General features: G+C 37.2%; 1 protein-coding gene across 1 annotated transcript in view; it reads right to left on the minus strand.

The window, feature by feature from the left end:
• Positions 1 to 26718, minus strand: part of LOC149568044 (NOL1/NOP2/sun family protein / antitermination NusB domain-containing protein) — a 242001-nt gene that overhangs the window by 181872 nt on the left and 33411 nt on the right. Inside the window, exons 3-4 of the mRNA XM_089821052.1 lie at positions 8254 to 8367; positions 6595 to 6660 (exon numbers count right to left, since the gene is read on the minus strand). Coding sequence (XP_089677178.1) covers positions 6595 to 6660; positions 8254 to 8367 — 180 coding nt within the window. The remainder of the gene's footprint in view (positions 1 to 6594; positions 6661 to 8253; positions 8368 to 26718) is intronic.

A 26718-nucleotide genomic window follows, 5' to 3' on the forward strand; every position in this document is an offset into this window, starting at 1 on the left:
CTACTTCAAGTTGGGCTGATTTGGTATTTAGACATTTCCAACAGGATTTAATTTTCAGCCTAAACATACATTTTTGCTCATATCTCACTGTTGGCTAGGAGTTTGATTTTTATTTTCTAGAAGAATTTTCCTTGGAGCCTAGCGATTATTTCTATACCATTTTCGGCACCTTTCAGCCCAATATTTATTTTTGTCAGGTGTCGTACTAGTCTGTACATGTATGGTTGTACCTATAGGCCGTACGATCAACAAGTCTAAGGGCAGGTTGGAGTTGCATTTTCATCATTTCGTGTTCAGCATTCAATTTCCAACATTTGCTCAATCCAAGTTCTTTCATTTCAGTTTGCAGTTGAAAGAAATTCTTAGTTACATTCAGCTAGTAAGGGTTTGTTTGTAATGTGCCATGTTGTAATGCCTTGAATTGAAAATCGCATATCATATGTAAAAGCATTTGGTTATCATTGAATGAATATATTGGCACTATTTTGCATCAGCTATTTGAGTAGATTTGTTGCACAACAAATTCCTTTATTCAGCATTTTACTTTCAGCAGTGTATTTAGTTTGCATGTTAAATGTTTGACAAAATTTCACAGTTTGGTATTAGTAGTTATTAGTGGCCTATTGGCAAATGGCCATTACATTTTAAGATTAGATTTTATGCATGTTGTTCTATTGCTGGTTTATAATACAATAAAAATCTGAAGTCGTATTAAACTAAGTATTTTAATGAGCATCTTCTGGTTCATTTGTTTGTTATATTTGTGGGTTTATTTGCAAAACATATATTGTGTTTTTTGAAAACTGTTGATAAGAAAGATTGGGTAAAATATCCATTCTGGATATTGCAACCCATAACAATAACTCTTATCTCCATCCAATTATATTCATTTTGGAGGAAAGAGAACTTTCAAGAGTTTGAGATGAATAACATGATTTGCATAATTCAAAGATTCATAGTGATTGTTCAGGTGGAATAAAGGAATGATGTTTTCCCAATAGGAACCAGTATGATCATGCCAACGCAAGGATTTTTAGATTGTTCATGGAAAGAACAGTCCAAAAGCATTTAGAAACATGAAGTTTTGAGTTCTCTGATATTTGTATGACTGCACTATTCTCAAAAACATGTATTCCTTATATGGAATGAAAGATCAAAGATTTTGTCTACTCAATTCTATCGTTGCATTATTGTATATTTTATCTTGAAGCTTGACTGCCTATAGCATCACAATAAATTTTCATTATTAATTATTTTAACCTCAAAAAAAAAAAAATTGACCAATTCACCTTGTGTTAGAAGGAAAATTTTGGCATGATATAACTTGGGACATTACAAGTTAATCGGCTAAAGTAAGTGCTCCAAATGAAAAAAATGAAAGAGGCATAAGCTATGAGAGATAGTGCACAAGTGTGCTACCTTAAAATGCACCCCCTTGCAAGGTTAACTAGCTGACGCAAGACCTTATAACAAGGGGCGTGACAAAAGATCATTTCTATTTGTGAGTTCCTTCTTAGGATTTGCTTCCAATAGAGTGAATTGAAGCTCTTTAAAGTTCATACCCTAATATCTCTCACAAATAAGATCAAATTTTCCTGTCTTAAATTCCATCTACATAGAAGTCTTCAAAATTTTGTATCAAATATTTGTTTATGATCTTTTTCTTCTTCTCCTCACTCGTTCCATTTTTCCCACAGAACAAATTATTAGTACTACCCGCCTAAAGTTACAAAGTCAAGTGCAATGTCCCCTTTTGGTAGAAGTAGGACACTACACGAATTTGCACAATAGTTTGCTAGCTTCAAGTGCTCTAATATGAACAATGTAATGACAAGCAACAAAATGTTTTAAATGCAATAAATGTAAAGTATTAATGCAATTACAATGTAATGTTGATGTATCACCTTAAAATGGAAGCACCTGTGATTTTAGACCTTCTAGCTCATACCCTTTAGTGACCTTATGGTCCATGGATGGATTTTTAGTCAATCAACTCTTTATCCTATTTAGTTCCGCTTCTTCCATTTTCATCTATGCAGTTTCTGAGAACTCAAAGTTACCCCTTTTTGGGATAACCCTAGAATAGCTCAACCCAAGTTGATCTATTCCTTGGGCACTTTGGGTAACAAGGCCAGTTTTGTCTCAAGATTCCAAATTTGAAAAAATGGGGTGACCCCGACGGCTTGGTTTGTTTTCACGCCCAAAAACTATTATAAAAGGAAGCCTATGCAGCTCATTTTCACATCATGAACATACAAACGCACGAGCTCTCAAGCAACTTCAAACACTAAAGCTAGCAGATATCCTAAGGCATAAACCATTCATCAAGCATTCGAGGATCATTTGTGAGCATTTCCTCTTCAAGATCTAGTGTTTCATTGGCCATCAAGGGAGGAAATACACATTGTGGTATTCATATTCTTCTTCTTTGATGCACATTTACATCCATGGCTCCATGATGTTGTTTTTGTAGACCCATTGCATTTTTGGAGATTTCCTACATCCTTCATTGCAAATTCAACATCTATAATATACAACCATAGAAAAATCCTTATTGACAGGGTTTTCATCAAGCGAGGTGAATATTTACATTTTTCTTGCTTATTTTCACGTTTTACATTTCATTTCATTTCAAGGTTGATTTTTCAATCTAGTGCTTGACCAAGGCAAGCCCTCCCCAACAAACACAACCATTTTTTCTTGTGCACAAGAGCAAGATATCCGAATAGTGACTACAAATCCGAAAACTATTCGTCAAGAGCTTTCTAGAAAACCTAGGTCGATTTTGCTATAGAGCCCTAGGAACATGTTCATCATCTCGTAAAGTGTTCAGACACTTTTCCTCAAGGTTGATGTGTTCCTGGAGATCTGGGAAATATACATTTTTTTGAGTATTATGTCCTAAATGCATATCAGCAATTGGAATTACAATTATAGTTTCAAATCCACAAACTTCAAGGAGTTAGGTTCTTCATCCTTTCTTTTGTCTCTAAGCATAGACCTATTTCCATATTTTAATTGGGCTGAGTGCATACATTTAGTGCCTAGATCTATCTTACTCTTGTCATTAAATCAATTAGTTCAAATTCACATTCGCATTGCACATCTTAATATCAATTATCATTCCATGAAAGAGGACTTGCTTTTGTATTTCCTTAATATAATTTGAGTTTAGAATTGGTGTCCATTCATCCTACTTGGGTTTTGCTAATCTAACTTGGGTTATATTGAGAGTTATGTTTGGAAGCCCCTTTTTCTCTTGTATTGAATGGCTTAATGTGAGCATGTTTTTAATGAATTTATCTCATCTAGTTTATATCATTAAATTTATTGGCCTCCATTTTTCACCTAAACAATTAATAATGCAATTCAAATGTATGACTAAGTGCAATGGTGTAATGGAAATGTATGCGGATGAAATGATATATGTATTTACAAGTATATTCCAAAATGAAATAATATTACAATCAAAGTCTTTAGATAAGATAAGATAAGATAATATTAATGTCCACGAAAAACCAAAAACGGTTTATGGGACTAAGCATACAAACAGAAGAGCCAGCCAAAGCAAAAGCACCAAATGGTGACTGAGAAGAAACCAAAGCAAGAGACAAACGAAAAAGAAGACAAGGTAAGGACTAAGGGTCCTTCCTTGCCACAAAAAAATCAGTAATAGAGAGGTACGCTCGTGAACAATCCATAGCCTTAGAATGCCGTCAGGAACCACTATAAGACTGTCGCTACTTGGAGAGACTGGTACAATGTCTGACTGATCTGGAATGAGAAGTCGTGGAAGGCCCTTTCAAACCTCATGGAGGAGTCAAGGGAAAGAAAAAGGCAGTAATGAGCTGATCAGAAGTACGCTCCTGAGGAATAAAAGACTACAGGGTAATCTCTCGAAGATGGGTGGCCTCCTAAAGAAAAAGTGCAAGACACCGCTGATCAATATAGTTGAAGAACATCAAAAGAGAAGAGCACTCTTTGAAAAGGCAGTAAAATCTCCCTTTGATCTCATAGTAACGAGGACAACGAAATATGAAGTGAATCTCAGTCTCAACTTCCGCCAAAGTACATAACTGACATAACCCATCAGCCCGATCCATATGGTGGTGAGTCTGGACCCTGAGGTGATGCGAGCCAACTCTAAAAGAGCCAAGAGAAAACCGTAAGGCATGATTCCAACGCCAATAGAGATAAGCAGGGTGAACAACAATGCCATCCTCAATCTCAAGAAAATGCTCAGCATAGAAGGCCATCTTAAGCCGTAAACCCCCCGGGGGATTGCACCAAGTAGTGGCAATGTACTGTCTATAGATATCCTGTCAAACATGCTCATTCAACTCCTGACATGAGAGGAGAAGATGAGCAGGAGCATCCAACAAAAACTGATATGGAGGAAGACAATCAATGTCAATCCCAATCGAACCCAACAAAGAGGTGGCCGAAGTGTACCAGTATCAAGACCTAGCAGAAGTGTCAGATCTTGCAATATCCACCGAAGAACAGTATGCCAGATGAGAGTATCTATGCCGGTCACCACATGTCTCCATAAAACCACGAAGCTAATGAAGAAACCAAATCAAGTCAAAAATGAAGGCAAGTTTGAGAGGATGAGCAGTGATGTTGTGGTTGTCTCTGTTATCTGTTGCTGTGAAACATGCACATCCCTACAGGTCATCTCTACTGTTGCTTTATAATATATATTATTGATGATGTGATGTTCAAAGTATGTTATCTCTGATATAACCTTATAAAGTATGCAATTTGCAATAGTGATAGTGGCTCTTCTTCTTCTATTGTTGTTGGTGTGGAGGCACTAGTGCAGTCCAAACTTAATGAAGAAAGAGCATGTAGATTTAAAGTACTTAATATGCAAGTTTGCGGGCTTCCACAGCTGTCATTGGATCCTTCAATAGCTGCTAGCACTTTCTTGGGTGATTACCTTGGCCTTATGGAGATCAATGTGATAGAGATTGGTTTAGGTTTGACTCGTCTTTGATTCTCTGATTCAAAACTTTTGCTAACCACCTTCGTACTCTCGAAGATACCCCTACCTTGCCTACTATTCTTCAAAGCCACTGGTTGTTGCTCCCTCAAGGTAGTCTCGTAGGTGGTTTGTTGGGGCCACATCCCTTATGAATACTATTAGGATCTCGATTGACCATCTTCCCCCATTCCAATACTCTTTGGATGCCCCTCCCCACCTTCTCCCCTCCAAGGACTTGAACAAATGAATCAGGGATGATATTTACAAGTAGTACATTCAAACCACTTGGGTCAATCCCGATGGGGGGTTTTGGCCGAAGATGCCATTCTATGCTACACATTTTTTTGAGATTCAATATGGTATCATTGTTTGTCCTTCCTACACTTCTCGTCACTAGTAGTACTCCCTCGTGATTCCTCTTGGGCTTTCCACAATTGGCTCTCATTAGCTCCATGTGGAGACTGGCCACAAGCTTGAAAGAGCTGTTGGGATTTGTTAGTTGTGTTCTCTTCTTGAGGTGGAGTCCATGGCACACTTTATCTTTCGTTGTCCTATTTATTATGAGAATAGAGGTAGTTTCTACTAACTCTTTAGAAAGTCGTCACATATCATCCATCTTCAGATACAATGATCAGCAATGTGTGGCCCTCTTTCTCTAGGAGGCTGCCCACTTGCGGGACCACTCTCTCTAGTGCTCCCAGCACCTTCTTTCGAATCAACTCATTACCTTCTTCTCGGAGATGGGTCATGGCACCAAAAGACACTTGGATCCTGTTTCTTCGCCTAGATTTGTGAGACCCCAAAGAACCTACTCTCTTAGATCCATTTTTAGTTATACCACCTCTTTTGGTTTGATGCACCTCCAGAGGCAAAAACGGAAGCACTGTCGGCATCACTCCACTACCGCTTCTATGGGCTATCCCTTTGTTTGGGGGTTTTTCTCGGTCTCCTCAACTCCTTAGCTTTGATTGGTGTGGTGGGGTTACTATCTTGCCCCTTCCATCCCCCTTGTCTGTCGGGGTCCATGTTTGCTCCTTGTTCTTGGCTCCTCCCTTCTCTCTTTTCTTGTTGGTCTTTGGTCACCATTCGGTGCCCCTACGGTTTAGGTTTTCACCTATTGTTCCCTCACTCCCTTTGGCTCATTTGTGATCACTCGTTGGACATTAATAAATTTATCATTATACATTACAAATTGATTTAAAATGTGTGAGCATTTGCATTTTATTTTTTTATGACAACCATTATCTAGAACAACTCTATTACTAGGTTGGAATTCAGATACAAAATTACATCACTAACTAACCCATCCTTGAAAAACTTGGGTGCACTTAAGCTTAATCACTACTTGGTGATGGGAATTTTCTGGCCAAAGGACAAAATTATAACAAAATAAACAAATTTAGATTTTCAAAAAGAAAATAAATTCAGGATCAGAAAAACTGTGTACTGCTAAAGTGTTCTAATATGTAGTAAAGGTTTTTATTGTGTCACCTTTACTTCTGAAGTGTATTCTACGGAAACAATGCTGAAAATTTGCTATGGTATGAAGAGTCGTGGAAAAAAGCTTTCAACTAGAACTGCACAAATCAATATAACAGTAAACATACCTCATTGACTACAGCATATGGTGGCATGCCTAGCTTAACAATTTCATAGGCACCGATTCGCAGTATCTAAAAAAGGAAAGAAAATAGCTTATTAATTAAATATACAGGTAAAGAGCAATTATATACTAAAAAATATGCTATATTTCAAACTTCAATGCAAATTCTGCAATACAACATCCTTGTACAAGAGGCACTTACATAGGTCAATGTAAAGTGCAGACTCAAAAACTTGATATGCCTCTTCACAAGACACACAGATATCATCTATTCACTCACTTTCTCCTCTTCAATGCCCCATTCATGCCACTATAGCACTCTAAGGCTAAAGAACAGGAAAGCCTTATTTTGGGATGCTCCCTTTCTAGAGTAAAATTTAATACTATATATATTAAAATTAATAATCAAATAAATTATAATAGATTGTAATATTCATTACAACTAGCTTAATATAGCTTTCAAATGCTATAAGATATTAATAATATAATATTATATTATATTATTAATAAACAAACATAACATATTGTAAATGAATATTAAATAAGATAAAATTATAAATTATAAATTTAACACCCATCAAAGATGATAGATCGCGTAGGGAGGATTGGACATAGCAATTTTATTGCTCAGCGAGAACACAATAAGTGATTAAACCTACCAGCAACTACCTCGATTAGATAAATTATATCTTAATCTAATCGATGAAAGACACACCTAAATTACTAATGCATTTATTAGTGATTAGGGGGAAGATGATTATTAAAGTCAATGAATGGGTGCAATCTAAGAGACATCTTAACGGAAGGACATCTATTGCAGAGCAGAATCAATTAATAGGGAGAGTATTAGAGAGGGGAAAAAAAGATTATCAGGTCATCAGAATATGGGAAGGACCCACGAACAAGTAAAAACATCAAAAATATACATTAGCAGAGAATATATATCAAGCGCTACAAACTAAGGTCATAGACATAATATGAAAATAAGTTTTCAAACAGCTCACTGGGAGGAAGTCATGCTACGGGAGGAAATTAAATAGAAAAAGAAATAAATCATAAGAACTCTTATCAAATAGTTAGTCAGATCTGGGAAAGACCACAGACAGTTTGGAAGTGAAGAATAGTTGATTATGGAATACACGGTGATTAATATAATAAATATTGTCCACAGATTATATAAATTCATAGAGAGAGAATATATATATTCAATCACAGAACAGCAAAGATATATAGACCAGAATAGGGGAGATACATTGACAAAATATTTCATCTGCAGGTAAGAAAAAGATCATAGGAAGCAAGGCAAACGGAATTTAATAGATATGCAACCATAAGGATTATTGAGCAATAAATATTGGAAGTACAGGAAATTCTGAGATGTACATCTCTGTGATACAATCACGGTCAAAGGTTGTAAGAACTAATAGAGTTGCAGACCAGTAATAGAGAAGTATACAAAGAGAACATACATAATATTTGAAGTCAGAATTAAATTAAGACAGAACAACACCTAAAGAATAGAGTATGGAAGCAACCAGAGGTTTTGAGCATTAAATATTCAGTCCAGAGGAAGGGAACATTACACATTTTCTTTGAGATTTTAACATTAAAATTTAAATGGAAATTTTACATGGAGGTGGGCATGTCACTTTCACTTTTATACCTGCTGAAGAAGAGGTTCTATGTCATTAGCTCCCTTTGTCCCCCTGTACAACGAAAATATCAGATAATCTAGATAACGCTTCCACCGAAGAACACCTGAAACAATATCTGTTACCTACAGAAGAAAACTTATTAGGAATCACTTCCAACATGAATGCATATGAGAAAAATAAGGAAATTTTTGCAGAGCATAATGCAGAGGAAAATATATAAGAATATTTTTTCTCCATGCAATGAAGGAAACCAAAAATCACCAATCTACAACACCAACAAATTAGACTTTCTAAATAGAAATGGGAAATATCACAAAATTGAAGTTGAAAACATAGATACAAGAAAGAGTCACGTAAAAGTCAGTGCCAACAGTACAAATAAACAGAACTACAATATGTAAAGTTGAAAGAACTAAATAGAATGAAAGCATCGTAAACCAGGGAAAGAAAGAGAAGAAACCATGAGAAAAATGATGAGCCATTAATTCAAAACCAATATGTATTTTCATATCTTTATGCTCCAACTTTGTTTAATAATAGAATCTCTAATTTTAGGGTATCTATTGTCCCCTTTTTAAGCATGATAAGTTTACAAAAGATTAGCATATTTTCTAAGTTTTCCCATAGGATGTGGTGAGCAAGGAAGAACTCCGAACTTACTGAAGAGCACAAGATTGGATTCTTATTACAAGTGTGGTTGTTGTTGCACCAAAAGATCAACCTGTCAATGTCTGAGACAACCAATAGATTTATAAAATCCACAAGAGGTGATTAGCCCCTTAACACAAATCTCGAGGGGAGCACTAGACAACTTTCCAACAATCCCCCGCTTTGTGTTCCCTGAGGGAATTTGAACCTATGAACAAGCTCTAATACCACTTTTGACAAATGTTGTTTCTATTGCACCAAAAGATCAACATATCAATGCCTAATACAACCACTAGACTTATGCAATCCATAGGAAGCGGTTAGTCCCTAGTCACGAATCCTGAGGGGAGCATTGGCCATTTTTCCAACAAGTCCACCAATGGGTTGGTTCTTAGCAATGTGCTTAAATGGTCTTGGTAAACCTTATGTTGCAATCCCAACCATATGTTGAATGAATAGCATCAGTTGGATATTTTGACTGGTTGGTGCTCAGAAATATGTGTGTGTGTGTGTGTGTGCGTGTTTGCATATCAGTATCAGATGATTATTCAAATGGTTCAATCTGATCTTGGTAGTGTTCGACCCAAGATTAAAGGCGATCAAATTGTGCAACTGTCACATTCGATCTGCATCTAATCATGACTAAAGATTGTGTACCATTTGTAAATATCCTTGTGAATATATTGCTATCGTGCGCAATGGAGATCAGGCTCATTCTGCATGCCATCAGCAATCATGATTATGATAACAACTTTGTTAATTATGTTTTGGAAAGGGACACCTCATGTAAAGACATGGCTCTACATGTCCCTATCTGCACGTAATCATGACTAAAGATTGTGTACGATCTGTAAATATCCTTGTGAACAGATTGCTATCATGGGCAATGGAAATCGAGCTCATTCTGCATGCCATCAGCAATCATGATTATGATAACAACTTTGTTAATTATGTTTTGGAAAGGAACGCCTCATGTAAAGACATGGCTGTATGTGTCCAAGGGACATGTAGAATCATGTCTCTACATGAGACTGCCCATTCAACATGTATATATATTGAGTTATGTGGATCGCTAGAAACATATCAATACACACATATTATTACTAGAGATCTGCATATTATATACCTGCAATTAACAAAGAACAATATCAGTATTATCCATTACTTAGTTTGAACACAAGAGTGATAGATCAGAATAATCTTGAATTACTACATACTTCAGCCACTATACTATTGCTGAATAGAAGGTTTTGTAAGAGTACTTATTCACAGTAAATCAGACCATTGAATCAGAAGTTGAACTCTACCTAGATTCATTTCCTTAACATGGTATCAGAGCTTGGCTGGTAGAACAAACTTTATTCAACTATTGTTAATTCAATATCACTGAAATATTTCTTTTCTATAACAACCATGATAAACAATATAAGAGTTGATGATAGACTGGAAGGTGCCTCTAACTTCGTTTCATGGAAAATTCAAATCACAGCAATACTTCGAGAACTTGAATTGGAGTCATTTATAGAGGAAAACAAGGAATTACCTAAAGAAGAATCAGAATTCATAACTTGGAAAAGATGGAATAATAAGGCCAAGAAAATTATCATCGATGGAGTTAAAGATCATATTCTTCCATCAATAGCAAAACTTACAACCACTTATGATGTGTTCAAAACTATTCAAGACACATTTGAGATAAAAAATGCAAGCAGATTGCTTACATTAAAACAACTCCTAAACATCAAGGTGGACAAAGGAGATACAATCACCTCCTACTTCTCCAAAATCTATAAATTAAGAGATCAACTCTCTACCATTGGAAACAACATTGAAGATGTCGAATTATCTCTAATAGCTCTTAGAGGATTACCAATATCATGGGACTCATTTATTCAATGCATCAGTCATCCATCTATAGCCAAATTTGATCAACCCAAAAATGTATGTACCCAAGACGAGGCTCGATTAATCTCAAGAGCTATCATCTCTAACAAAGAGGAAGAAATTCAAGCATTGCATATAAATTCAAGCAATAAAAAGGGAAAGTTCAAAAGGAAGAGAGGGAAGCAAACAAAGTTCAATGTTATGTGACAAATTTGGACATACATGCATTGTCCAAAAAGGAAGAAAAATCCTGTCAACATGGCCAAAGTCAAGGAAGTAGAAGACAAGAATGAAAAATACTCATCATTCTTCCTTGCCCTATCTAGTGAAATAAACTCCAATAAAAACACCTAGATACTTGATAGTGGAGCTTCCACACATATAACCGGATTTAGACATAAATTTGAGACTCTTGAAGAATATTCAACTAAAGAAGAGACAATAAGCGACAACTCCACTTACCCTGTGAAAGGAATCGGGACCTGTTCATTACAACTAATTACCAAAGTTAACTTGCACCTAAAAGATGTCCTATTTGTTCCTGGAATCAAAAGAAACATTATCTCTATATCCGGTCTAGCAGATCAAGGATATCGAATTGTTTTTCAAGAAAACAAAGTGTTGTGCTGGACAAAGAATTCAAACATTAAAAAATGTTATTTCTATTGGAGTTAGAGAAGGAAGTTTATACAAACTTTGTAATTCCACAAATCTAGCACTGAATCAAGAAACTAGAAAGACAAATGAAATTTGGCATGGGAGACTACGACATTTAAACTTTAGAGCATTACCTTCGATAGAGAAAATTGTAAAAGGTCTACCCAACTTTAAACCTAAACATGAAGGAATATGCAAGGGATGTGCATTAGGAAAGAACCCTAAAACTCCTTTCTTTTCTAGTGACATAAATCTAAGAGCATTCTTGAACTCATTCATACTAACCTATGTGGACCCATGTTAGTACCTCCATTAGGAGGATTTTCATACTACATCATCTTTGTAGATGACTATTCTAATAAAACCTAGATATATTTTCTTAAATTAAAAGATTCATATTAGGTCCCACTCAAATTTAAAGAATGCAAAGCTTTAGTTGAAAACCAAACTGGGAAGAAGTTCAAAATTTTAAGATCTGATAATGAAGAAGAATATATCTCCGACAACTTCAAAGATTTATTTATATCTGTTGGGATTAGGAGGCAGTATATAGTACCATATAACCCTCAATAGAATGGAGTAGCAAAAAGAAAAAATAGAACAATCATTTGAAGCAACTAAACCAATGATGCACGATCAAAATCCACATACATCACTTTGGGCTAAAGCATCTAATACTGCTGTATATATTCAAAACAAACGTCCTCATGCAATTCTAGAAAATATAACTCCTGAAGAAGTTTTCTCAGGAAACAAACCTGACCTAAGTCATCTTTGAATATTTAGTTGCCCAGTATATATCAACATTCTTAAGGAGAAAAGAATTAAACTAGAGCCATCAAGGAAGAAAAGCATGTTCGTTGGCTGTAGTGATTCTTCTAAAGCCTATAGAGTATATGTGTCAGGATCAAGAACAATTGAAATGAGTAGATACTGCATTCAAAACTTCTAAAGATATAGAACAACTTAATGATGATTCCATTCTTGAAAATGACGAAAGTTCTATGATTGCGAGGGAAAGTGTCATAGAAGATAATGGACCCACTACATCTAATCCTGAAGAAAATTCAATTCCACTTAACAAGAAAAGACTCTTATGGGCAAGACAATTGTTTGAAGAAAACAATGTGGTACCTGATGAAGTAATTAGAGAAACCAAGAGGACAAGAAATCATTCATGTTATGTTACTCACATAAATGAATCCACTAAGTCAGAACCTTCTGATGTTGAAGAAGCTCTAAAAACTCGAGCCTAGAAAGATGTCATGATTAAGGAATATCAATCTATTATAAAAAACAATGTTTGGGATATTGTGCCAAGACCCAAAGAAAAATCTATTGTCACCTCAAGATGGTTATTCAAAATCAAGCAAGCACCTGATGGCAGTATTGAGAAACACAAAGCCAGATTTGTGGCCAAAGGATTCTCACAAAAGGAAGGGATCGACTATGATGAAACTTTTGCTCCAGTTGCCCGGTACACATTTGTTAGAATTGTACTTGAAATAGTTGCATCCAAAGGTTGGAAGGAACATCAGATGGATGTAAAGACAACATTCCTGAATGGAGTTATTAATGAAGAAGTATACTTGGAACAGCCAAAAGGGTTTGTTATCCACAAGAAAGAGTCACATGTATGCAAACTAAAGAAAGTCATTTACGGTCTTAAAAAAGCACCCAAGGCCTGGTATGAAAGAATAGATAGCTACCTTACCAAACTAGGGTACTCAAGAAATGAAGCAAACCCCAATATATACTTCAAACATCAAAGGGAGATATGTTAGTAGTAGTTCTCTATGTTGATGATCTTCTAATTACAGGTGAAGACCATCTCATTATCAAATGTACGCAAGACCTCATAGCTGAATTCAAAATGAAAGATGTAGGGCTTCTACACTACTTCTTGGGATTAGAAGTAAGACAAAAGAGAGAATACATTTTCCTAAATCAAGGGAAATATACCACTAACATATTGAATAGATTTGCCATGATGGACTACAAACCACTATCCATACCTATGGAGACAAATCTCCATAAACTCAAAACTGAAGCACACAAGTTTGAGGCAATTGATCCTACATATTATAGACAAATAATCAGATCATTAATGTACTTAGTGAACACTCATCCAAATACTTGTTATGCCACAAATGCACTAAGTCAGTTCATGTGTGAACCTAAGAAGATTCACCTCATGGCAGCAAAACACATCTTGAGGTACTTATAAGGCACTATTGGACTTGAGCTTAAATATGAAAGAGTTGAGTTACAACTTCATGGATATTCAGATTTTGATTGGGTCGGATGTTCAACTGATCAGAAGAGCACTACAGGATGTTGTTTTAGCCTTGCTTTTGCAATGATATCCCGGTTTAGCAAGAAGAAATCATTTGTTTCTCCAAGTTCCACTGAAGCAGAGTACTAGCCGCATCCATGGCAGCTTGAGAAGCAGTGTGGTTAAGGAAGTTACCAAGTGGGCTATTTGGAAAGCCTCTAAAACCTACAATCATTCATTGTGATAATCAAAGTTGCATCAAACTCTCAGTGAATCCAATTGTCCACAACACATCCAAAATTATAGAGATACATGTTTCACTACATCAAAGATATAGTAAATAGAGTTGTTATCAAGTTGGAATACATTAGCACTGAAGAACAATCTGTCGACATATTTACCAAACCACTTGCTAAGGTGAAAGTAAATTACTTTAGAGGAAAACTTAGTATGGTAACATTGTGATTGTTATTGTAAACTCTTGAGACAAACAATCTCAGTTTATTTTGTGAAATTTATATATATATATATATATATATATATATAGAGAGAGAGAGAGAGAGAGGCAGAGAGAGACCTAAAATCTCATAAAATGAAAGAAAGTCATCTCATATATGTTGTCTTGAATTTAGGGTTACTATTGCGCACGTGTGTCTTTGTGAAAAAATGACGATCTTTCATTTTATGAGATTTTAGGTCTCTCTTGTAAGGTGACGACCTCAACAATAGATTGACCTGTTATTATAGAATTCATTAAATTGTTCTCCCGGAATGTGTCGTATTGTGTGATAACAATGATATCATGATTGACTTAATTTATTTTTTCCCAGAATGAGCTGGAGGTCATGATATCATGTGTGTTGATTTTTGTCATATTATTGATTTTGGACTATGCCAGAAACTATGACAATAAAATCATGATAGTCTACATTAGTCTTGACATGGACTAGAGATAATGATTCTATCAAAGTTGTTGTCTGATAGACTATACTTAGTATTGTCCTGGAATGTGTCGGACATTAGATGACTAACATCCTTCTAGGATGTCTGTGTTGATAAGCATCTTATTGATAAGATTAATAAGACTCTAAGACCACCATCTTGTGAGATAATCATATCCTCCCTCGCTAAGAGGGAGTATTGAATGTATAGCATCAGTTGGATATTTTGACTGGTTAGTGCTCAGAATATATATATCAGTATCAGATTATTATTCAAATGGTTCAATCTGATCTTGGTAGTGTTTGACCCAAGATGCAAGGCGATCAAATTATGTAACTGTCACATTCGATCTCCACATAATCATGACTAAAGATCATGTACGATCTGTAAGATACTTGTGAATATATTGCTATCATGGGCAACGGAAATCGAGCTCATTCTGTATGCCATCAAAAATCATGATTATGATAACAACTTTGTAATTATGTTTTCAAAAGGGACGCCTCATGTAAAGACATGGCTCTACGTGTCCAAGGGACACGTAGAGTCATGTCTCTACATGAGACTGCCCATTAAACATGTATATATATTGAGTTTTATGGATCGCTAGAAACATATCAATACACACATATTATTACTAGCAATCTACATATTATATAGCTGCAATAAACAAATGTAATGAACTCTGCTAATTCTGATACAGAATCCCTGTTTAGACTTAAGGTATTTTGTCAAACTAACGGCATGAAACCCTGGTAATAATCTATGATACTGCTGTAATATCCCTTTTCTGTTTGACAGTTACAACTCGAATCGAAACTACTGACTTTTCCTCAAATAGTAGGTGTGCAACCAAAGAAACTTAAGCAATGAACTATTTAATATTGTTTTACTGATTGCTTAATTTGTGAACCAGAGAATAAATTGTATTATCAATGAAAATGGTTGACTTCAGGTTAGACATCAACAATGGCACAATATCACAAGTATATTATCAATCCATGTAAATAACAACAATTTAGCTCTGAACGTTAAACACCAATTGACTAGGTTTCATTATTTGGAGACGTACATAAATGAAGAATACTATAAAATGCGATTTAGAGAGGGAAATACAAACTTAAGTGAGATGCTCCTGCAGAATAAATTGGAATGACAACCTGTTGCTGCCATCATCACATGTGATGCCTACTACTATTTAACAACATTGTTTGTGACTAATTTCACACACCAATCTCCTTCCTAACATGAACTCCAAAGACCCAACTTCTAATAGTTTAGATTGTCAACAGTTTGAAGTGAAGAAACGCATGAATTACCTGTGAACTGTTGTCAAAAAACTCAGGTGTTCTTGCAACCACCTCAGGTGCTTGTATTTTGTTCTAGTTATCTCTTACTTACTCGATACCACCGAGAAGGTATTCATATGTTGCGTTCATTGTGATGAGGTTCTAGACTGTCGATCATCTATTTTGCTTCTCACATGCCCAGTTATTGCAAATTGTGCTAGGAAGAAATGCAGGATAGAAATAATATCCACGTAAGGCACTGTTCTGTAACAATATCTTCTACTACAAGATGAGTGCCCTCCGTGCCTACTTGTCGTCCTAAGTAAATATCTACTCAATGGTGACCTAGCGTGTAATCCACATATACTGACCTGTATTACTCACTGTCGTCTAGAGAACTCCAGCTCTCTATCAACCTCAAATACATTCAGTCAAACTCCAGTTTGAAAGTGCAAATGTGAGTGTTAGGTTTGTGTCCAGCCTCACTATTTTTCTTAAGAGGTTTCGTCCTTAGGAAATATCCAGTCACATTCAAGCAACTTTTAGGATTTTGTAAAATAAAATCAATTCGTGGTGACAATCCCAATGCAATAGCTTTCTTTTATAACCTCGAAGTGTGGAGAGAAACAAGCATCTTAGCAATGTGGGATAAAAGACTATTTCGTCTTTTAGTCACTTAATTCATTTTGTCATAAAGTGACTTTAAACAACAAAGTACTTTATATCTCAACTCAATAAAATAAAGTGACTTTAACCTTAGAATTTTCCATCTAAAATCTTCTCAACTAAAACCAAAACTCCTGTGACTGGCTGGCCTCCTAAAACACATGTCGTTAGCCTATCCAGATGGAAAGATAGACCAACTAGGCGCCATTAATGCTAGCGCGGAGAAGGGGACATTACAACAAAGAACAATATCAATATTATGCATTGCTTAGTTTGGACTCAAGAGTAATAGATCAGAATAATCTTGAAGCACTACATACTTCAGCCACTATACTATTGCTAAAGAGAAGGTTGTGTAAGAGTACTTATTCACAGTAAATCAGACCATTGAATCAGAAGTTAAACTCTACCTAGATTCATTTCCTTAACCCCATATGAAAGCTCTACAAAATTCATGGAGAAGTGTGCTAGTTTTAGACAATCACCAAGTTGCTTCGGTTCATCAATTCCTTCGTGACATTTTGGTATGACTAGAATTTCATATTTGTCTCATTAAGATGCTTTCCGCAACCTGTGTAATTTATTAAATTATTAAACAATTATTATTTAAGTTGCCTAAGGAAGAAATATCAAAAAGGCAACTAAGTAAAATTGTTTGTGTTAAACATTGTTTATTGTGCCTCTAGGGGATGCTTAGGCACAAGGAGTCTTCCACATAATCAAACTGTTTTATAATTTGAATAAAGGAGTTAGTAGAGGATAAAAAAAAATTATTGTAATTACCATTTTCCCTCTAGGAAGTTATAAAATGAGGTTGAGAGCTTATTGTGGAGATTAGGCATGTTGTGGTATTGCTTTGCTTCGAGAACCTATGTTCAATTCCAATTTTCTTAAGGAAAAAACCATCACAAAAATACTAGTTCCAGGGACGAAAATGTAATGTCCCCATTTTTTGCAGCTTTGGAGTTTCAAGGATTAGCCTATTATTGTGATCCTCGTAGGCTAATTATTGTGGATAGAGGGTCTTCTATGGCAGTGGCTTGGCTTGGGAGGGTCTTATCTTCTCCACATCTCAGTAAGCTACAGAATGGTCTTCATTTGGCTTAGATCGGACTTCATTTGGGCTCAGTTTTGTGTACTTACTATTTGTGATAAGTTGGTGTTGATCGAGATGGACCCTTTCTATTTTTGGAAAGTGGATTTGGTCACATAGAGAAATAATAGATATGACTCCTATTTCAGATAGCATATTTAAATGATGAGTATTTTGGGAGTTATTATATTTTTGGTGGTCAAATTATTATTAATTAGTAAATGGCTTATTATAAAGTTATAATTTAACTTCATAATTTCACTTAAGTTGAGAGTCAGAGTTGTCACTGGAAAGAGTCATTTATTAATTAGTCAAGCCAAGTGAGAGAATCTAATGGAAGCTTCTAATCAATGTTGTGTGGTGAAGCTTCTTGAGTGAAGTTACATTTTGGCAACAAAAGGGAATCGGGAGGTTATAAATACAAGCCCATTTGTTGAGGAAAGCATACTTGGATATTTTATTTGCTTTTGATGCCTTTGTGGCTTTTTCTATGTTCTAATTTTTGTGCCCTTGCTGAAGTATAAGGGTTTGAATTCTGAGTTGTTCCATTGGATCTACAACTGAAGTATTGTAGATTCAAATCTAAGATTTTGTTTTAAGTTTGCATTGGCAATTGTGCTGAGGTATACAATTGGTCATTTCTCCTACTGTTTTACTGTGGCTAAGGAGAAGATTAATTGTTAAAGCTGATTATTTTCCAACCTACTGCTGAGGTATAGTAGTTTTGGAATTTGAGTCTTGTGGATCAATTTCTTAAGGTTTGCATCTTCCATTTCTATCATTGTCATTGCTTGGAAGAAAGTATGTGAAATCTTGAGATGTAACTTGATTCAATGCTGATGTAAATTGAGTTGAGAGATAAGTATGAAGTGTTTTAATTTTTTTAAGTTACATGGCATAGTAAATCAAATGCAAATCTATCATTGCCATTGACTTGAGCTTGATCATCATCAGTGTTGTTAAAAACTGCCTAATCTTGATGAACGTGATTTAGTCAGCCTTGGAGCTTTTTCAGTAGTATTGCAATTATATGCTAAATTTTTTGACGTAATGTCAAAACTCAAAAATATTAGTATTTGTTAGAGCTATAGCCAAGCAAGGTTATTATAGAGCCCAACCAGATGTAGCCAGCATCTGGCGGATCGCATCATAATGCTCGAAAGCTGAAGAGATGTCACTTTCACTTACCTTTAACTAACTAGTCACATGATGCCTTTGTAACCCCTGCCTCCTATGCAAGCTCTCTGTCTCACTTACTACACTATGATAGGAAACTGAATCAAAACTACCCACCACAGGATCACTCACTACATGTGTTCTATCAACCTTGCACAACTCTGCATTCAAGATACAACTACTATGTACCTAAATCAACTCCTCATTTGAAGAAATGGAAGCCCTCACAATATCAATAACCCTGCATGTCTCAGCTTCCACCTCAAAAGATAGATCCTATAAACATTGATCCTGGGACCCATCCAAAACCTCCTCGAAATCATCAGTTGATACTTGGCAAGGATATCATACCCGGAGCAGCTCATAGCATCATCAAATGTATTATCAGATGTGTCCATACTATCTGCATCCACATCTCCTAATAAAGCCTCAACTGCTAACAATTAACTCTATACAAATGACTCAATGTCAACCTATGAATCAATAATGCTAGAGTATGAACCCACATCTACTGACTCTGTTGTATTACCCAAATCACCAACATCAAAGCTAGGTGATGGCATACATGCATCGGTCCCACCTGAGGAAGCAACTGCCTCCTGCACCGGAGCAACACTGACAACTCATATAAATCTCCAATTGTAATCCCCTCCTTGAGGGAGTGTGAAGTATCAATTTTAACAACTGTATCAACTATCTCTACACTAAATGCATCAACAGCTCTAGAAGGCTCAACCTGCTGAAGCTCAGTGTTGCTATCCTCTGCTACTAACACAACCACATGTCCCTTGAAATAAGTCCATCATCGACATTGTGGATAGGACTAGCAAGTGTCGTACTAAATATAGGTCCATCTGCATTATGGACATCTGTTAGGGAAAATTCAAGCCTTCTTCCCGCCGACCTTCTAAAGGCAGAAACCATGTATCTCGTGGCTCTCTCAACTGTCTTAGGATTCGACAAGCTCTCTGCCAACCTCTACTGATGAAGCTTGAGTTTCTTCGCACTCTCCCTCAAGGCTTTTAATTTCTTGCTATCTTCCTCACTACTCCGCCAACTCCCAAAACTACAAGACCTCTGGTATCTGTCCGTAGTTGGAAAAGCTAGAGTGCTGGTCACTCCGCAAACAACAACAAATCTGAAAATGAAATAACTTCCCTACCGTACAGGATGATAGGAAACTGCTTTGATACCACTGTCAAAACCCTTTGCCAACTATAACTTTATAACACTAATTTCTTTTATTGAATTAATAGTTTGCCAATGTTTAAATGTTTTCTAATTTATTCAGTATTACCCAAGTTTAATATGTAGTAGAAATTACAAGAATTTTGAAATGAGGATGTAAAATCAGATTTTAATTGTAAGGAAATTCCATATTTTATTTGAAAAACCTCAGATCGGAATTACATATATCAATATTGGCATCTGGATTGCAGTCAAATCTGCCTAGTTGTGCCACCAAAACGTCTTCCCTTTACTGCCAATTCCAGCCGCAAGTCATGAATACCCTTGTCATCCACAAGTGTACAGATTGTCGGTCACGTGTAAGGGGTTGCTGATTGACATGACTCCTACACCTCAATATGCTGCCTTTATGTAACCTAAGCTCCAACAAATGTGACATGGCCTCCCACAATTGTTCCAATGCAAAATGCAAGGAGTATGCAATGTTACTGTTGTACAATCTCTTCCTTCCCAAGATTGCTTGTCCTCAAGCAATCCGACATCATACAAAAACCTCTACTAGGATCCCATAAGAAACAAGTGATGTGCCTATCCACGCTGAGCTAGCAAAATGCCAAAACCATCAACATGACCTGCAACACAGCACCAAGTACCTGTGTTGGTGATGTAAAGGTCGAAGCACCACTAACAAACAAATCCTTAGGAGATCTCAACGCACACTCCTTCATTAAAGCCTACCCAATCATCCTGCAAACAATCTAGCTTAGGCTCAGACCAACTCTATACCCATTGCAAATCCTTAACATGTGAGTCAAATACCAACCTATAAATACTCATTATAGTATAAACTCTATCATCAGTATGACCATCTTTATCAACATCCTCATGTTGGTGTGATGACTCACCTTCAATTTCATCATTGTAAACCCACATAGCATGATTCACTGCTCCCTTCGGCCTCAATGCGCAAGTATGACCTTTAGAGAAAGGCCCCTTGCACCAAAAGCAAAGTTGACGCCTCCTCAAATCTTCTGTCAAAGTGACATCAGATCTCCCCACTCGCCCTTGTCCTCAATAACTAGTGGAGACTCCTCATCATCAAGCGGAAGAGCAGAAGATTTCGAAGCAACCTTGCTACAGTGTAATGTCCCCTTTTTAGCATTCATAGCATGATGTTGTCGTTTGCCTATTTCCCCACGGTCCCGTAGGCTATCCAGGACATTAAAGGGGCTTAGAGGCCATTTGGCCTAGATAGTTTCAGTTGCAGGTCTTCCTGAGGGGTTTTCAGGCAACTTTGGGCATACTTACTATTTATAGTAAGTCATCTTGGACATGGGCGGACATCCAGTGGCAACGGTATGTCGATGGTAATTGTTTAAAATCGACAAGAAGACTTGTTTATCATTGATAAGATTTGTTATGCATTGATAAAGCTATTTTATAAAGTTAAATTTAAATATTTAACTTTATTAATGCATAGACTATAGTTTGTGGGAAATATTTAAATTAAAAGAGTCCCCTTTATTTTATAACACATTGGAGACATAAGTTACATAAAGAGAATTATGTTTTATCCCACATTGAGAAAACGAATGATGGAGCTCTTGTGAGAACACTATAAAAGAAATGGAAAAGCTTCTTTTAAGCATGCTTGGAAATATCAAAGAAATTGGGTAATATTCTAGAGATTATATCTCAATAATTTGAAGGACGAAATCCCTTCAAGCTCAAAATCTTGACGCCATTGAAAGATATGATCTTGAGATTCAACATGGTAACAGCAAGCTCCTATCGTGCGGTACTGTAGCAGCAAGTTACTGTAGCAGTCGGAATCACTGTAGCAGTCCGAATCACTGTAGCAGCGAGTTACTATAGTAGCCCGAATCATTGTAGCGCGGTATTGTAGCAGCCCGAATCATTGTAGCGCAGTACTGTAGCAGTGAGTTACTGTAGCAGCAAGTTACTGTCGAAGTTCGGATCACTGTAGCTACAAGTTACTGTAGCAATTTCAGAACTATTAACACTGCTGTAACCGCAATAGGTATGGACCATCATTGAACTTTATAGTTGATATAATGCGTTGAGTTTAATGAGAAGATATTATTGTTATGGTAATTGTAATTTCCTAATAATCTGAAACAAGAAATAAATGAATGGTCATTGTTATTAGTTGCATATGGTACAAACAATCTTGAGAAACCATTGATCAACGTCAAGCTGAAAACTATAAGAAATTTGGTTGCAAGACAATTGTTTGACAAAATTACAGGAAGAAATAAACATTAAAAAAAAATAACAAAACAAGGCAGGTTGTTACAGTGGTATCAGAGCTTGTTTATCCTGCCATCCTAGTGGGTACAAAGTTACAAACACAATGAACAGGTGGTGATATGACAGATTGGAGTGTTCAACCTTTAACTCATCACTATAATTTAAGAACCAAAGCTCGTCTAAACATAGGACAAGAGGAACAGGGAAATCTAGAGGATCATATTGATACAGGTGAATAGGTTATTGGCAATATGGGAGACAAGAATGCTCGGGATCTTGGAGAGGAAAGATTCTTACAGTTATTAAAGACCTTGGCACAGGGACAGTGATTAGCAGAACAGAGGGCATAGGAACAAAATCAAAGAATGGAGCTTATGATGCAGATGATGGCTCGTCAAATGGGGTTGAATGCTAACATGGGTGGAGGAAATAATCAGAATGGTAATAATCAAAATGGTAACAATCAGAATGGGAATAATCATGATGGGACACATAATGAAGGTGAACAAGTTGGGAACAATTTCGATCATGCACCCCAGCAAGCTAGGACAGTGAGTTCAAGGCCCATAATTCCCACATTTCCTCCTAGAGCCCCAGAGCAGCTCGTACCAGAGCCCCAGATCACTGACATACAAGCCCAGTTGAGGAGAGATTGGGAAGCCGGAGGTCCAAATTTTACTGCTGCAATTACCTTTAGGGAGTATATGGATGTGCGGATGAAACATATGCCACGTGGACATGACAGGAACCAGAGCTATGAGCTACGAAAGAAAGTAGGGAAACTTCAGTTACCATATTATGATGGCTCGGGGAAGTCTACAACAAGAGCTTGGGTTCAAAAGCTTGACACATACTTTCAGTTGAACCCTATGCCTGAGGAAGAAGCTATTAAGTATGCAGCAATTCATCTGGATGGGTTAGCACAGGAGTGGTGGCATCATGGTATGGTCACTATGGGTCATGCACACATTACCTCATATGTGGAGTTTACGAAGAGACTGATTGAACGTTTTGATAGGAAGGATCCAGAACTCCATTTCAAGGAGTTAGCTCAACTTAAACAATGGGGATCATTGGAAACATACATTTCAGAATTTCAGAAACTTGCAGTGTTAGTAACAGATGTATCTGAACGGAGGATACTGGTTCTATTTATGGATGGGTTAGCTGATCCGTTGAGAGGGTGGATTAAAGCTCTCAACCCTCCCACTTTGCAGGAAGCCATTAAGAAAGCTCATGACATGGATTCCTCTTCAGCTTCTAAAAATAAATTCCAGGCAAAGAGTTTCCCTTCAAGGAAAGATAAGGACAGTAAACCTTTTCATAGAGAGGCTCACCCACCTAAGGAGGAAAGCAAGAGGTTGGACAATGAGACACTTAATGATCTCAGGAAGAAGAAGCTTTGTTTTCATTGCAGGGAGCCTTGGGATTTGTCACATAAGTGTCCATTGAAAGTAAAAGCTAAGCAAATGGAGTACTTTTCAGCCGAAGAGTCAGTAGATGGAGATTTAGAGCAGTCATCAGAATCAGATGGAGATGATAATTCTTCACATGAGGAAGCACACAGTGATAGCACGATAGCTCAGTTGTCCAATATACAAGAGGCCGTCACTTTCAGAATTAGGGGAACTTTGGATGGACAAAGATTTGTGGCACTCATTGATACAGGGGCAACACATAACTTCATTGATGAAAAGTTTGTGTCACGCAGAGGGCTACATACAGAAGAGCATAGGGGATTTAAGGTGATGGTTGCCGACGGCTTCAAAATCGACTGTACCAAGAAAATCTCCAACTTGCAGCTTCATTTGGGAGATTATGACATGGTGGGAGATTTCTTTGTTGTCAACATTGGTGATCAGGATATGGTGCTTGGGATGAATTGGATGAAATCTTTGGAAGAGTTTACATTTAACCTCCAGAAAATGGCAATGAGGTTTGAGGCAAATGGTAAGAAGATAGTGCTCAGAGGTCTGTCAGATGGGAGACTTCGAGTGATGTCACTCAAGCGGATGTCAAGTTTCTTCAGACACGACCAGGTGCAGTGGACAGCAGAGTTCAGAGTAATGCCTAAGGTGACAGAGCAGCATAAATAGGAGTATCCACCTGATGTACAAAAAATAATAACCAAATATACTAAGGTGTTTGGTGAGATACCTCCAGGGAGACCCCCGGATAGGGGAATCGAGCATGTTATTGAGTTAGAGGAAGGGGCTAAGCCAATCATCATCACACCCTACCGCCATCCAAAGAGATATAAGGATGAAATAGAAAAGGCAATCAAAGAGCTGATTGACATGGGGCACATATGGCCAAGCAAGAGTCCTTTCGCTTCTTCAGTAGTATTGGTAAAGAAGAAGGATGGTACAATGAGGATGTGCATTGATTATAGGGAGCTAAACAAGAAGACAATCAAAAATCGATACCCTATTCCGCGCATCGCTGAGCTTATTGATGAATTGCACGGTGCATGCTACTTCTCTAACATTGATTTGAGATCCGACTACCACCAGATACGAGTTAGAGAGGTGGATGTGGAGAAGACAACTTTTAGATGCCACTACGGACATCTTGAGTTCTTAGTCATGCCCTTTGGGTTGACTAATGCCCCCGCCACTTTCCAGTCCTGTATGAATAGAGTATTCAGAGATCAGTTGAGGAAGTTTGTGTTGATTTTTTTTGATGATATACTGATATACAGTCGTACTTGGGAGGAACATTTGAAGCATATTGATGCAGTGCTCAGCATTCTAGAGAGGGAGTCATTATATGCCAAGATGAGTAAATGCGAGTTCGGGATGACAGAGTTGCTCTATCTAGGGCATATTATTAGTGCAGGAAGTGTTCGGGTTGACCCAGACAAGATCAGGGCCATTCTGGATTGGCCACCACCGAGGAACACTTCACAACTCAAGGGATTTCTTGGGCTTTGTGGGTTCTACTGCAGATTTGTGAAGGGATTTTCTCAAACAGCAACACCACTTACAGATTTGACACGGAGAGACAGTTTCAAGTGGTTAGAGAAGGCTCAGGATTGTTTTGACAGGTTCAAGGAGCTGATGAGTACATGCCCTGTTTTAGCCATTCCAGATTTCACTAGGCCTTTTGAGCTACAGTGTGATGCTTCGGGAGAGGGTGTAGGAGCTGTCCTCATGCAGGACAAACATCCCATCGCATATGAGAGCAGGAAATTACAAGGTGTTGAGAGAACTTACAGCATCTATGACAAAGAAATGCTAGCAATCATGCACGCGCTAGCTAAGTTCAGGCAATACTTAGCAAGGAGCCGATTCACAGTAAAAACAGATCATAACAGCTTGAAACATTTCCTTGGACAGAAGGATCTTAATGACAGGCAACAAAAATGGGTAAGTTACCGGCTTATGATTTTGACATAGTCTATGTCAAAGGGAAGAAAAATATTGTCGCAGATGCCTTATCCAGAAGGCCTCATTTGCTTGCTGTTGGGATAGTCATGGATGATTGGAGAGAGTTGATCTTGGCAGAGTATAGTTGAGCATCTAGTGTTATTGAAGGAACAATTCAAGATAGTTGATACACTGTTGTAAATGATCTAATCATCTACAAGGAAAAGATTTATTTAGTACCTGGGTCTACTATGAAGCAGAAGATTTTGAGGGCATTTCATGATTCACCATTGGCAGGACATCCCGGATTCTTTAAGACATATCGGCAGGTGAAAGAGCGCTTCACTTGGAAAGGACTCAAAACAGAGGTGCTTCAGTTTGTTAGGGAGTGCCCAGTTTGTCAGCAGGATGAACAGGAACATTCCTTTCTAGGTGGTTTACTACAGCCCATACCCATACCAGAGAAGAAGTGGGATAGCATTTCCATGGATTTTATCACAGGCCTCCCCAAGGCACAAGGTTGGGATTGTATTTTTGTTGTGGTAGACAGATTGACGAAATTTGCACATTTCTTTGCAATTTCATCTACGTATTCAACAGCACAAACAGCAGAACTATTTTTTCGAGAGGTATTCAGACTACATGGAATACCACGAAGCATAGTTAGTGACAGAGACAGCAGATTTATGAGCCACTTTTGGCAGGAGTTGTTCAAGTTATGTGGAACAGAGCTCACTCTGAATACCAGTTACCACCCCCAAACCAATGGGCAAACAGAGGTAGTGAACAAGTGGGTTGAGGGATATCTCCGAAACTACATTGCAGGGCAGTAGAGGGCTTGGGTGAAGTAGCTACATCTAGGGGAGTACTGCTATAATACCTCTTTCCATATATCTATTCAAATGTCCCCTTTCATGGCACTGTACGGGTATGATGCTCCTAATTTTCTGGATTTGTTATTTGGGGACAGTAGGGTGCCTAAGGCCAAGGATATTTTGCAGGAGTGTCAGGACATT

This window comes from Cupressus sempervirens, chromosome 3 (genome assembly GCF_028749045.1).
Source record: "Cupressus sempervirens isolate cs-2001-9-10 chromosome 3, ASM2874904v1, whole genome shotgun sequence".
Lineage (NCBI taxonomy): Eukaryota > Viridiplantae > Streptophyta > Pinopsida > Cupressales > Cupressaceae > Cupressus > Cupressus sempervirens.